Here is a 12,964-nt window from a genome sequence, read left to right as displayed (position 1 = left end):
AGAAGAAAACATGCATAACAAAACCTTGTGGTTTTGACCACTAATGATCACTGAGGCCAGCAGACCGACTGAAAGTCAAATTCAGTCCTGTAACAAGAGTCTGAATTCAGTCTGTCATCAAACACATCCTTGCTGACCCAGAGTGGAGCTGGAGATTTGCTGACTGCATTTTTTAGATTTTACCATTCAAATTGATGATGAATCCTAAACCTTTCACAAATTATGAGCCTCTACCAGCATGTACAGTATGCTTTCGTCTCTATCTGTTACTATTTCTATGACAAATGCTTTTGTGTCTCTTTTTCTGTATGCATGTGACCGCTGCAGTATCACTGCAGATGTCCAAACTACTATTTGGCTCTAATTTGCGGTCTTCCTGCCAATTACAGTGCACTGAGGGATGCATCTGATGCTGAAAGCGCCCAGCTGTGGAGCCAGAAAGGGATGCATACGTGCACACACTCACACTATATATATTTCCACCCTTAGTGGATCCTGGGATTGTGTGTCATTGGCATAAATCAGCGTTATTTCACAAGCCCCAGTAAATACCTCGTGACATTTAGAGAGAAACACCCAGAACTTTTCAACCTTGTCCGGGGGGTGGGGGGTTAAATAGTCAGATGCGGCAAATGAATTAACAGCTGTGCCACAGAGGCTTATGAAATTGATATTTTGTTATGCAACCCCTTTGACGGAAAATGCTAGAACACCCCCTACCGGGTCTTTAACCTACTCTCTCTTTTTTGGCATGTTTACCTTTATTCTGACAGCAGAGAGGCAGACAGTAAACAGGAAAATGAAAAGGGGAATTGACACGTGCCAGAGCAGTCTGTGTTTTAAATGTTTGGAATATGTCAGCGTTATTGCTGTACGACAAAACATCTAATGAATCTTAAACGGGTGCCCTCGCCATATGGCTTCATAAACCACTCAGGAAGTTGTTTAGAAATGTAGGCCAAACAATACGGGACATACCACTGAAGGTGCTGGCGAAGGGGAAGCTGGGGTCATGTGGAACTCTTCCTCTACCATTTTCCACATTTACAGGGTCCATTGTGAACACGTGCTGGGGAAGGAAGACACTCAGTTAGTGTTTAATTCCTTAAGTATAGCTGATATAATGTATCAGTGCATTGATGTTTGTTTTCTCTTCAAAACAAATAATACCGTCTTGCTTCAAAACTCAACGTAACACCTGAGATTAATTATGATTCTGAGGAAAAGCTCAGCAGGTATGTCTCCATAGCAGAGCATTTGGATCTTGTATAAAGGGTTAATTTTTTAATAACTGAAAGGCCATTGTTCTTCCCCTCTGTCCCATTGTCGACACAAATAAAAGAGACCATGGGCTGGTTTTAGTTTCACCGGGTGTTACATTTATTTGTCCTTTCAGCGAACCCGGCGACCGTCTGAGACTGACGGCGCTGTCTGAGATAAGAGGAAATGCAGGATCAGAGCAGTTGCCAGGGTTCAGAGAAATTTCCCACCCTGCTCCCAGTGCAGATTATTCCTTAGAGCTGTGGATTTCGAAGAGCCAGGAGGGTAATAAAGGGGGGGGGGAGTCCTTAAAACACTTATTAAATAGACTTAAAATGCAAACTTTGTCAACAATAAAAAGAATTGCCTCAATCCTGAGATCATAAAACTCAGTCATCACATACTCTGCAGGGAAAAACAAGCAAAAATATACAGCCAAATTCATGACATGAAAATATAAACAGTTTTTTGAGTCTGTGGCCAGATGATAGACTGAACCGTACACCATGTTCGTTCAAACCTTTCCTATTTCATTTATTTTCATAACAGCAGCATATCTTGCTGCACAGCAACTGCTGTTTTCAGCAGCGCCAACAATAGTCTGAAACAAGGCGACAAGAGTCTGCAGCCACATCAGCTCCTTCACTCACTCCAAAAACAGTCTGTGCTGGAAAAATGTAGGAAGTATGAATGTGACATCACTCTATATTACATGTTGGGACAATGGCTGAACTTTGTGATGAAATTAATTTGTTATCTGACCCACTACAGATTTACTGCTTACCTTTGTTTTGTTTGGCTAAAAAGTCTGTTAATTCAGTCAAAATCAAAGCCTGTCTCCAAAAAGGCAGAAGCAAGGCATCGTGTGTGCACCGTGACAACACCCCAAGGTATCTGACGGAGCATATTTGACGCAAATGACCTGGGGTTTGATGGCATTTTGGGGGTTTCATGACATGCTGAAAATGAGCCACACTTACATAGCTGTCACTTACCTTTCTGTGCTTTTGTCAAAATTAAAGCTAAACACAGATAAAGTGCTTTTCCCCCCAACCTGGCGGTATAATTTGAGTATGCTGAATAGAAATGGATGGAGACATGATTTTACAGGTTTGTCCTTCAGTGCGTCCAGGTGAAGAATATATTTTAGGTTTTATAATCCAGTTCTTGCCTGCCAAGTTAACATAAATTCACATTCCCCGCTGACGTCCACTTTACGTGAAACTGCATTTAAATTCTACTTTTCTTACTCTGGCAGAGTGGAGTAAGGAAGCAATTAAAAAAGCCTCACACAGAAGGCTTCTTTGTCATTTACCCTTTTGTAAAGTTCACCTGACAAACACTGGCCATACTGTATCTTTGGATTGTGAGATGTCTCGGCTTAAAAAAGGGTCATTGTGGACAAAAGGCCTTGTGTTTTTCTGTCTTTGAATTTCCACTTCACTGACACCAGTGTACCAGTCTGTGTTTGCCAGAGACGCCTGCATGTGATCAATTCCAAATGCAGTCAACTTCCAGGGAAAAAAAGGGGAATAGAAGGTGACAAGAGCAGCAGTAGGACCTCTGGTTTAATGCAAGTGCATGTTACTGATTTAAGTGTCCTTACAGTGAACTCTGTCCGTCTCAGTCTTTGTTCCTGTAATAAACAATGGAGCATTGTTACAAGGTGGGCGAGGCTTTGACTGAGCAGAGATCACAGGGGAGATGATGACATTGAAGTAGGCTTGATAAAAATACTGTAAGAAACACAGTGGACAGCAAATACGCCCACACACAGCGTGTCACCCGGGCAGTAATAGGTGCCAAATATCACGGACATGTCAAATTTCTTCACACTTCAAATTTAATGCACAAACTTTTTCATTTAATCTTCATGTAGATTTTTGGTTTGAATGACTTTTAAAGGTGTTGAAGGGCAGGCATATGCACAGAATTCACACTTCATCAGTTTTTTAGATTACGAGGAGAAGTTAAAAGTAATCTGATTCATGTCTTGCCCTGTATGAGAATAGAACTCTTTAATTCTTCCAGTACTACACAAGTGGGATTTATGAGGGCTTCATTTGTCATTTTGACCAGATTTTATCCACACTGTGACGATTTTTATTCAAAGTTTTTTATATGTCAATAACTTTATAGCAAAAGAGCAGAACCTTTTGTGTAAATGTATTGTTTAATTAGTTCATTATGTCATACAGTAAACCCTTTCCTCCACCACTTTGACTTTTCTGTGTTGCATTTTTTCTCATTTCCAGCTGCTTTCTGCTCTTCGTCTCCTTTCATGCATGCGCAGGTCGTTTAGCTCATTCATTAGTCATCCTTATCCTTTCGGCACCTCTTCGCTCACATGTGTGCACATATGTGTGTGTGTGTTTGAGTGTGCATGTGTGTTTTGCATTTCTATATGCAGTCTTTCCGCTGTGCACTTGTGCAGCAAATACCGAGTCGGTGCGGCTTTCGGGGTGTTTGCATGTGTGCGTGTGCGTCTGCGTTATCTCATTGTGATCCAAAGGAATGGCGCAGCTGCCTGTTCAGCTGATTAGACTGTCAGAGTCACTTTGCCCATACTTTGCCAAAACAAATACACAGAAGTGCCGTGATACAGGGAGAGGGAAACATCCAGGCCACTTTACACACAGCTGTGCCAAGCAAAACACATCGGACCCCCGCTACAAGACCAGCAAGACAAGTGACTACTGACGCAGGCACACACTTCCATTTGTGTAATTTAACATGCGGAAAACTTCATTTATTTAGTTTATTCATTAACCTCCATCCAGCGGATTATTTAACCTTTAAATTAAAACTAATACTCAAAACAATGTTCACCCTTAATCAGCGGACTAAAAGAGAGACTACAGATTCAATGTTAAAGACTGACCCACCTTCTTATAAATGAGGTACTGGGATTCACAAGACAGTGAACACAACTTTGCTATTAGCAGTATATCCAGGTGTTTTCTGTTCCAGCTGTTTTGGTGGTTTGACCACTTAGGGGGCTATTATTTTGTGAGTAATGTTAGCACTAATATGGATATGTGCGTTTTCATTGCTGTCAGCAACTACAGTAAACCAGAATTCAATGAATGACAAAGTTGCATTCATAAATATAGGGCCTGACTTGTCTAGTAAAAACAACTCTATTACTCTTATTGTTGTATGTGAAACCAACTACTGGTTACAACCAAGGGGCAACGTCTGAAGCTGAAAAATGAAGTGTTGAAATAAGTGCAGTTCCTCTACTTGCCATTTGAGGCTGGCTCCAAAATCCCCATAAACTCACATGTTAAGATGTCCAACTTTCAGCATTAAAAGGAATCGTTACAGCCTGGCTTAAACAAAAGGTCTGTGCTACTAGATTTGGTCATTTCTTCATATAGTATAGATCTCTGTATCTTCCAGTGCATACACAGGTCGCTTAGCGCCTTCTGTTCTGTGGCTTTAGTGGTTATGAGTTATGAGTTTCTGCCTTTGTAATGACTCTGAAATGAGTGACATTTTTCTGTGATGCAGTCATTGACAAGTGTCTCAACTAGCATCTCACAGGCTTCAACACTACTTAAAGTGATTAAACTGGACCTGTTCACGGTGTTTGTGTGCTGTTGGAGATTTTAATTTTGATTCAACTTCTAGGTTGGTGACTGCATCTACACTGTTACTTCCCATTTAACTTTTACAAGACATTTCAGACTGAACGCCTTCAACCTCCCATATTTTTACAATCCTTTCTTTGTCAGGTTGACAACACAAATGGGTGTGTTTTCTCCTTCAGTTAAATAAATGGATAGTGTCTCTTTGGGATTGTTCATTCTGATCCTAATCCTAAGAATAAAATAATAGGCTGCATGCAAAAATAACAGACAGGAACAAAAATTTGACTTTCAGTTTGAATTAGATCATCTGTCCCATTAAGATAAACAAAGGAAAAAAAATCCCATTTTGTCCTTGATTGTTATAAATGTTTTGAAGAAGTGACGCCGCATTAAAACATAAAATCATCTGTCCTGGACATTGAATCATCAAGGTTATTTGACTTGTCCGGGGTTTATTATTTAACATCAGATAAAATTTTGCGACACAGAGCTGTATAAAACACTTAACGTCTAAAAGTGTTTGGTCTCGCTTCAAACATCTTGGACAACTAGCAGACCTCATGTGACACCATGTTGTACTTGGCTATGTCCCCTCTGTCCAGTCAAATAATGACTGGGCTTCCTCTCTCACCATTCAACTCTCCCAGTGGGGGAAGTAAGCATGGGAATCACGCTCTCCCATTTCATCTTTTGTTGCCTTTCATTCCTCTTCTGTTTTCGAATTTATCTTTTCTGGTTTTATTTGCTTTTGAAAATTACTGAATATTCGTCAGCCAAAGAGAAACGGTCTGAGAATGGAGGGAGATTAGAAGACAAGCGGGGAAGATAAAGCAGAAAAAAAAATAAAGACACAAGGATAGACGTAACGAGAGCTATTGCCTACAATTATAGCAATTATTACAGTTAAAGTTGATGTAAACTACCAATTAAAATGAGACAAATGGGGCAAAATGAGCAGAAAAAGCACAGGCAGTAAATTTAGCTTTCACTTAAAGAGCTCTAGTGAAGAGTCTGATCCAAAGGCAACGCACATGAGAAGACTAGAACAGGTGATATACAAAGAATCAATTTTTCAACATGCTTTCAACCTTTTTAGTTCACTTGCAGTGCTGTTACGCTGACAGGCATTTACTATTTTTCCCAACGGGCATGAAAAATAACTCTTTTTAGGCCACGATGGCGAGCGGAAATGATTTAGCAAATTCCTTACTAAGCAAGTTTATTTTTTTAAGCTCCACAAAACACAAATCTTAAGTAAAAGTCAGCTTTAACTGAAAAATGGAGCTTCAGGATCAATGAAGCTTGCGCTAACTCCCTGTATCTTCACATATACATTGAACTTTTTTTATGTTTGAATGTTTGCTTGTGTTTCTGTCTCCCTGTCCACATATTTATGTTTTAGCTGGTGTTATTTGTTTTGATGGCTTCTATGTGTGTGTATAAGTGTGTGCCCGTGTGTGTGTGTGGTCTTGTATCTTTATGTCGTCACTGTAACATGTTGGTTTATTTTCACATCTATGACGCTGCCCAGGCAAGCTGTGTCACTCACCGGGGGGGGACTTCAGTTTATGTTAGTCTTTAAGTGTGGGGGGGTAAGGGAGAGAGAGAAGGGGGAGACAAAGACACACAGACCTGAGACAAAAATTAGAGGTTCATTTAATGGGGATTATGATGCTCTTAACTGATGACATTTTTCTGAAGCAAGGAACGGGACACACGAGTTCTTCTTGAATGGCCCGATGAAACTTAATCTCATTGCACATGAGCATAAAAAATGCTTTTAGTGGTTTTTAAATGACCTCCACGACCTCCAAGAAATATGAGCATTACTGACACGGCCAATCATGAGGTTACGCTGGTGGGTTCGTTGACCAGAATGTTTCCAAATCCAATTCTTTGTTTTCATCTTTGAATAAAAGTATGAAATACAGTTGGGCTTGGCTAACACCAAAAGGAAATAACAGCATGTCCAATACTAATAGATTTAGTCAAAACACTGTCTGACAGTGCATTTTTTCCACTGAGAGCCAGCTGTTGTAAAATGAATCAAATATTTTCTCACAACATGTTGAATTTTTTTGCGTAAAACATTGTTGACAGTCAGGCAACAAAGTGACACCAAGAAAATGAGAAGGGGGAGAGAATGGGGTGCCACTGGAGCGATAGAAAGAGTATGTATATGCCCCCTAACTGAGATGAAACACCTATGAGGTCAAAGGTCATCCCACCCAGAGTCCAGGAACTGAGAGCCCGCTGCCTCAGTTCCTGGGAGAGGTCAAGCACTCAAATGGGTGTGTTTTCTCCACCAGTTTACAATTGGTTATATAAATGGACAGGCTCTCTTTGGTGCTGTCCATTCAGCTGGACTCACTGACTACCTGACAGGAAACACTTGTAGTCTGAGTGGTGGTTTTAGACAGACACGCAAGCTGGAGAGCAGCTGGCGTCATGATATATTTTAGGAGAGAAGAAGTGATTTGTTTTTTGACACCCATACGACTGTTGCAGGCTGTTCCGCTCATTAAATACACACCTGGGCAGACACGCATACATGTGCAAACACAACTATCCTATCACAAAGTGCATCCCGTGGGGCAAATAAAACAAAAGGAGCAATGATTGCAAAGACAGGTGCACCACCTTCATCATCTTAAACTGGATAGCAACAGATGATTCAATGCACTTTAACAAAAGAAATGACACCTACAGTCCCTGTAGTTTCGTAACTGGCTATCTGAATCATTCCTGCAGGAAAAAAACCCATAACCGCTTACTAAGAAGTGCTGAGTTCAAGTGTGTTGCTTATGTAACCCAGTGTTAAAAACGGTATTAAAAGTATAAATATTGATAAAAACAAAGTTAATTATAATAAATATAATAAATACTGATAAAGCATGTAAACATAAGTTTAATTAATATGTACATATGTTATATGTAATGATATATGATATATATATAAATGATGTGGGGGCAGGACTTAGTCCTTTAGAGTGTGTTTGTCAGATCCACTGAGCGACCAATCATTGGCCGGTCTGACCCTCCCCCAGTCTGTGCGCTGCTCAGACACCTGTGTGTGCCTTCGTGTGCCAGTCAGATACGCCAGAGACACAGATGGTGAAAGATCAGTTTACCCGTGCAGCGAAGAAGCTAGCTGGATAGTGAAAATCCTTTTTTCGGCGAGAATAATAAGGGTGATACTGTATTCCATTACTGTATTACTGTATTCCGTGAGCCAGCGTGAGCACTGTGAAGCCCCGTGCAGCATTTGTTGCTTCACATGGTCAGGTTTTTTCCCTTTGCTTATTTGGATTGGATTGGTTTTGAGGACCTGAGAAGAATCGAGGATCCCTTTTCCAGTACTGGATGGCGAGCCCAGCCCAAAGAGCCGGATGAACTGGTAGATTGTAACCCGACTGGTTACAAACACACTGACTGACTAGTGAACATTGAAAGACTGAAATTGACTTTGAAAAAGACACAAAAGACAACATATCCTTGGGTCGACTATTTGTGGGGTTTATTTTATTTTGTTTTCAAGAAGCGCGCTCTACTTTTGTTAAATGTGCACAACTTTAATAATTGCTAATAAATGCAATTGTGTTTTCTACACCTACTGTGTACAAGTCCTCTGTTGTCATACACCCTTGGCTCCTACGAACCTAGAACCTGTCTGATCTGGTCCATATTTCCCTTCTGTCCTTGTACTGTGGTTAAAGGTAACTATACTGCCCGTACTACAGGCAAAGAAGGCAAGAAGTAGCACTAACAGGTCTTACATGCCCATTACTAGTATTGCACCACCAGTGTTACACTTAGTTGCACTGGGGGCAGAAACTCGTGCACTTCCCAGGAGGCTGCAGTTTAAAACATGTGGCCTACATTTCTGCTCTTCTCCCAAATGCATCGCAACACTTAACAAGGATTCTGCTGAACTGTTTCTATCTCCAGTGTTTGTTTCCCCAGTTTTGAGCCACGCAGACCACAGTATATTGTATCTGAGCTAAATTATTTAACATGAACAGAGAAATATGTATTCCATTTTCCATGATGTGCCATAAAACCCAGAGTACAAAAACCACACTCGGGATGACAGATCAGGGGGGAGGAAGAAAATGACACCGCTAAGGAGAACACACGCTGTGTCGAGCACCTAAATCCATAACAGAAAAGGAAAAGTGCACTTCCTGTGCTTTATATGCACACACAAGCCACACACACAAATCAACACACATTCTACAAGGTTGGCACTCTCCCATCCCACTGTCTCATTTCCCTAACAGAGCGCTTTGCCAACATCCACCTCCCCCCTCCCCTAAAGACTGACCCTCTCCTGCTGGGCCCTACAGGGCAGCACACTGGGCAAGGATCTGTTCATGTGCCGTTAAAGAGAGAGCGAGTCTGTCTTAATAGCTCCATTCATACATTCTTGTCCTTTAAAGTGGCTGCAGAGGTTTCCACTCAGCTGAGCATCTGAGAGCCAGCCTGTGCATTTGAAAAGATGCATAGAGGGTTTAATGCTGCGGCTGAGTGGCCTGCAGAAAAACTCATAGCAGAGCTGCCTGTAGAGAATTAACATTGAACCTCAGGGATCTGTGCACAGACCCCAGTCAGTCTGAACTGTGTTTTTCTGAAAAGCCACATTGGCACCAACCCCATTTGCTCCATTAGACTGATTTCCTCCACAGCTTTGAGGCCACCCAGTCGTTCCTTGTATCATCTCATACATATACACTATTTCCTTTGTATGGTGCCATGCTTTTCTACTGAGAAGTAGTAAGACCACCAACCTTTCATTATCATGTCAACTGTAAATGTTTGATTAACTGGCCTTTAGTCAGTGTTCATTTACTTAGTATTGACAAATTAATTTCAAATGAACATTTTAAGAGTCACTGGACAATATGTTTGATGACCAATGGAAAAGTGTGCAGAAAGTAACACCCATCTTTTTGAACTCTCTTACTATTTGGCTTGGTGGTTTGATTGTATATTACTGTCTTTCAGCAGTCTCAAAATATACATCATCGACAGTCATTTCCAGGAAAATTCAGGCCAATTGTATCTTTATATGTCCGGCCTTGATTATACTTTCTGCACTTGTGAGTCTGCTGGGGTCTTCTTGGGTCCAAATGATATAAATTTCATCATGCACAAAATGGTCGGTGGACCTCCACATGCCTGCCAATTTTTGTGTGGCCACAGACTCGTCCACTGAGGCTTTACATTTCATTGCAACAGCTGCGTATGCACCCCAGGCAGAGGACTTTTAGTGGACGTCAAAGAAAACGTAAAAAGAATTGCTACTGCGGTGTCTCCAGTTTTCCATGTCTGTTTCTGTTATAGAGTCTAATAAAAACTTAAGGCCTCAACCACAAAGGTGTAGAGACTGGTACCTTCGCAGTCCTGAAGACAATGACTCCATGGCATCCACAGAGTGCAAGGTAAAACTGTGCTGCAAAGTAGAGCTAAAATGTAGTTCAGTGTAATGAAATATATTGATCCATGCCCGCTGCATGTGCATGTAAACAAATTAGCGATCAGTAAAGTGTTTTTGTATGTGTATTTTAAAAAGAGAGAGAAGCAATAACCTGCCAGATGTTCTTACAGAGTGCGTTAATGCTGTGATTGGTTAGTTATGTGGAGGTGAGAAGTCAGGCTCTTATTAAATTGTCATGTGAAATATATATTCAGAGTTTCTAAAGTTGCAGCTCAAACTGCTAATAACTACACAGTGCATAAAAAGCATGTATAATTTGCAGTTCCCAAAAATGCAGAGTGAGTGCAGTTCAGCACTAAAATAGGAGTTTCCCACAACCGTGACAGCTGCACACCACAGAGCTTTCATCAGCAACCTCAACTGATATATTTGTTTGCATGTCTGTGTTTTGAGGGGTTTGTGGCTGTATTTAGGTAACTGATTGTCAGTGCATGTTTTTTTTATTTTCTGCTGAATGATGGATGCAGTGAGATAACCAGCTGCCCAAGACCATCTGCAGATGTCCAGAGTTCTATAAGAAGCAGTAGCAGCCCACGGCCACCACCACCACCACCACCCGCAGCCCATCTTGGGGTGGCTGTAGCTCAGGAGGTAGAGCAGGTCACCTACTGATCGGAAGGTTGGAGGTTCGATCCCAGGCTCCTCCAGTCGGCATGCCAAGTATCCTTGGGCAAGATACTAACCCCAAGTTGCTCTCCGATGCGTCCATCGGAGTATGAATGTGTGTGAATGTAGTTAGAAAAAGCACTAAGTATAGATAAAGTGCTTGTGAGAATGGGTGTGACTGGGTGAATGTGGCATGTTGTATAAAGCGCTTTGAGTACTCCGGGAGAGTAGAAAAGCGCTATATAAGAATCAGTCCATTTACCATTTACCATCTTAAACCCTTCTTACCTCTCCTCTGTGCCCGACATAGATGAAGGCACACATGGGCTGGAAGGCACCAGTGCCACAAGCCAGGAGGTGCGTACGATTGTAGGGCTGCAGCAGGCGAACAAAGTTGGCACACTCTGTCTGCAAAGCACACAAACACACAGTCAGGTTAAAAATCTGTATTTCAAATATGTTAACAAACTGCAGACAAGCTGAGGGTACCAAAGAGAAACCAACAAGCTTATTGATACCAAATGTTGTCCTGAGCCCTGAGAAAGATGAAATGTGATAGCCTCCATCCAGGAGTGGTATCTGTGATTTTTGGATGTCCGCCAAAGCGACGATAAAGAAGGAGATTCATCATATTCAGGTCAAAGGAACTCATGAAACCCAAGAAAATCCTGGGAGCCCGTGTTAAAATGTGGTAGATAATTCTGGTGGTTTGGTATAAAACGTTTGTGGTTATGTAGAGGATAAGATGAAGAGTTCAGCAATAAATCTAAATTCAACTTTTGACAACAGCAACGAGAAAGAGAAGAGAAAAAATATAGAATCAGGAAGAGATCAAATCGGAAAGGAAGGCTAGAAGCTGCTCCTGCTTTATCAGGCACTCTGTAACTGAAGGAAATTCAGAAGAAATTCAAGTTAAAGGTCCTAAAAACAGAGATTGGTGACACATGACAGGAACAATAGAAGTAGTGACTAAGGAAATGAGTATTAAGACCTTTTTATGATACACAGAGCTGCAGAGGAAGCAGAGGGCATGACTACTTCCTCTTTCCTTTGTGTAACAAAAGCAGCAGACAAAACGGGTGTCAGCCTGAGGAAAGAAAGGATCGGGCAGCGATCACTCGCAGGTCAAAGTCATCTGCACAATCAGTGCCTAGAGTGTGTGTGTGTGTGTGTGTGTGTGTCTGCATGAGCGTGCTTGACTGAGAATTAGATACTAAAGTGTTGGTGAAGGTTTTTGTGTGTTGTGTGTCTATCTGCGTGTGCCATCTTATTCTCCACATGTGTGCATTTGCTAGTCTTTGTGTTTTTACAAGTGCATGTGTTGAGTAAATCTGCCATGCTGTGCATTTGGCCCCTGTCCCTCTCAATGCTGCAGTTGGACCTGAAACCGCCTCTGATCGTTTCCCTGAGTGCTTCGTTGCAGACCTGATGTAAACCATGTCACTGCACTAAGAGAAACAGTTTACATCATTATATTACTCTCCTCCACGGGATAATTTCTGTGTTTCAAACAAAACCAGGCAAGTGAAAAACAGAAAACGCATTTATATTAAAAATGTTTTCAGCAAATCTAAATGTACTACTGGTTTTTCGATGTACAAGCGTCTAGATTTCAAACATTCTGTTTCCAGTGAGGATGATGGGATATCATTGAGCCCGTTTGGCATAGCTTTTAAAGGTTTTCGTCCCCTCAGTTATTTAACCTAAATTAGTGTTGTTTTACTTGCTTATAATTTATCTCCAGCCTGTTGGAATCATCTTCTAAAGGGATAAAATGAAGACGTAAATTTAATTTTGTGGTTGTAAGAAGACAAACAGCAAAGCCCAAGTAGCCTATTGGAAATGAGTAGAAACCTTCCCCTCCTGCGTTTCTGTGCTTGTACTCGGGCAGTCATCTGAAGATCTGTGTGGCCCTGAGAAAAGAGCGAATTGAAATGTTGAAAAGAGGAAATATGTCTCTCCCACTCTGGGACGTTTGGTTTCACAGTTCTGTGTGGGCTTACTTGGA

General features: G+C 41.4%; 1 protein-coding gene across 2 annotated transcripts in view; it reads right to left on the bottom strand.

The window, feature by feature from the left end:
• Positions 1–12,964, bottom strand: part of sema3g (semaphorin 3G) — a 55,128-nt gene that overhangs the window by 14,234 nt on the left and 27,930 nt on the right. For both annotated transcript variants that reach the window (XM_087833529.1, XM_087833530.1), the window contains exons 4-5: positions 11,245–11,364; positions 979–1,069 (exon numbers count right to left, since the gene is read on the bottom strand). In XM_087833529.1, the coding sequence (XP_087689655.1) occupies positions 979–1,069; positions 11,245–11,364 (211 nt within the window). The remainder of the gene's footprint in view (positions 1–978; positions 1,070–11,244; positions 11,365–12,964) is intronic.

This window comes from Neolamprologus brichardi, chromosome 20, assembly GCF_056152115.1.
Source record: "Neolamprologus brichardi isolate AB-2024 chromosome 20, ASM5615211v1, whole genome shotgun sequence".
NCBI classification, from domain to species: Eukaryota; Metazoa; Chordata; class Actinopteri; order Cichliformes; family Cichlidae; genus Neolamprologus; species Neolamprologus brichardi.
This window is presented reverse-complemented; position numbering and strand designations above follow the sequence as displayed.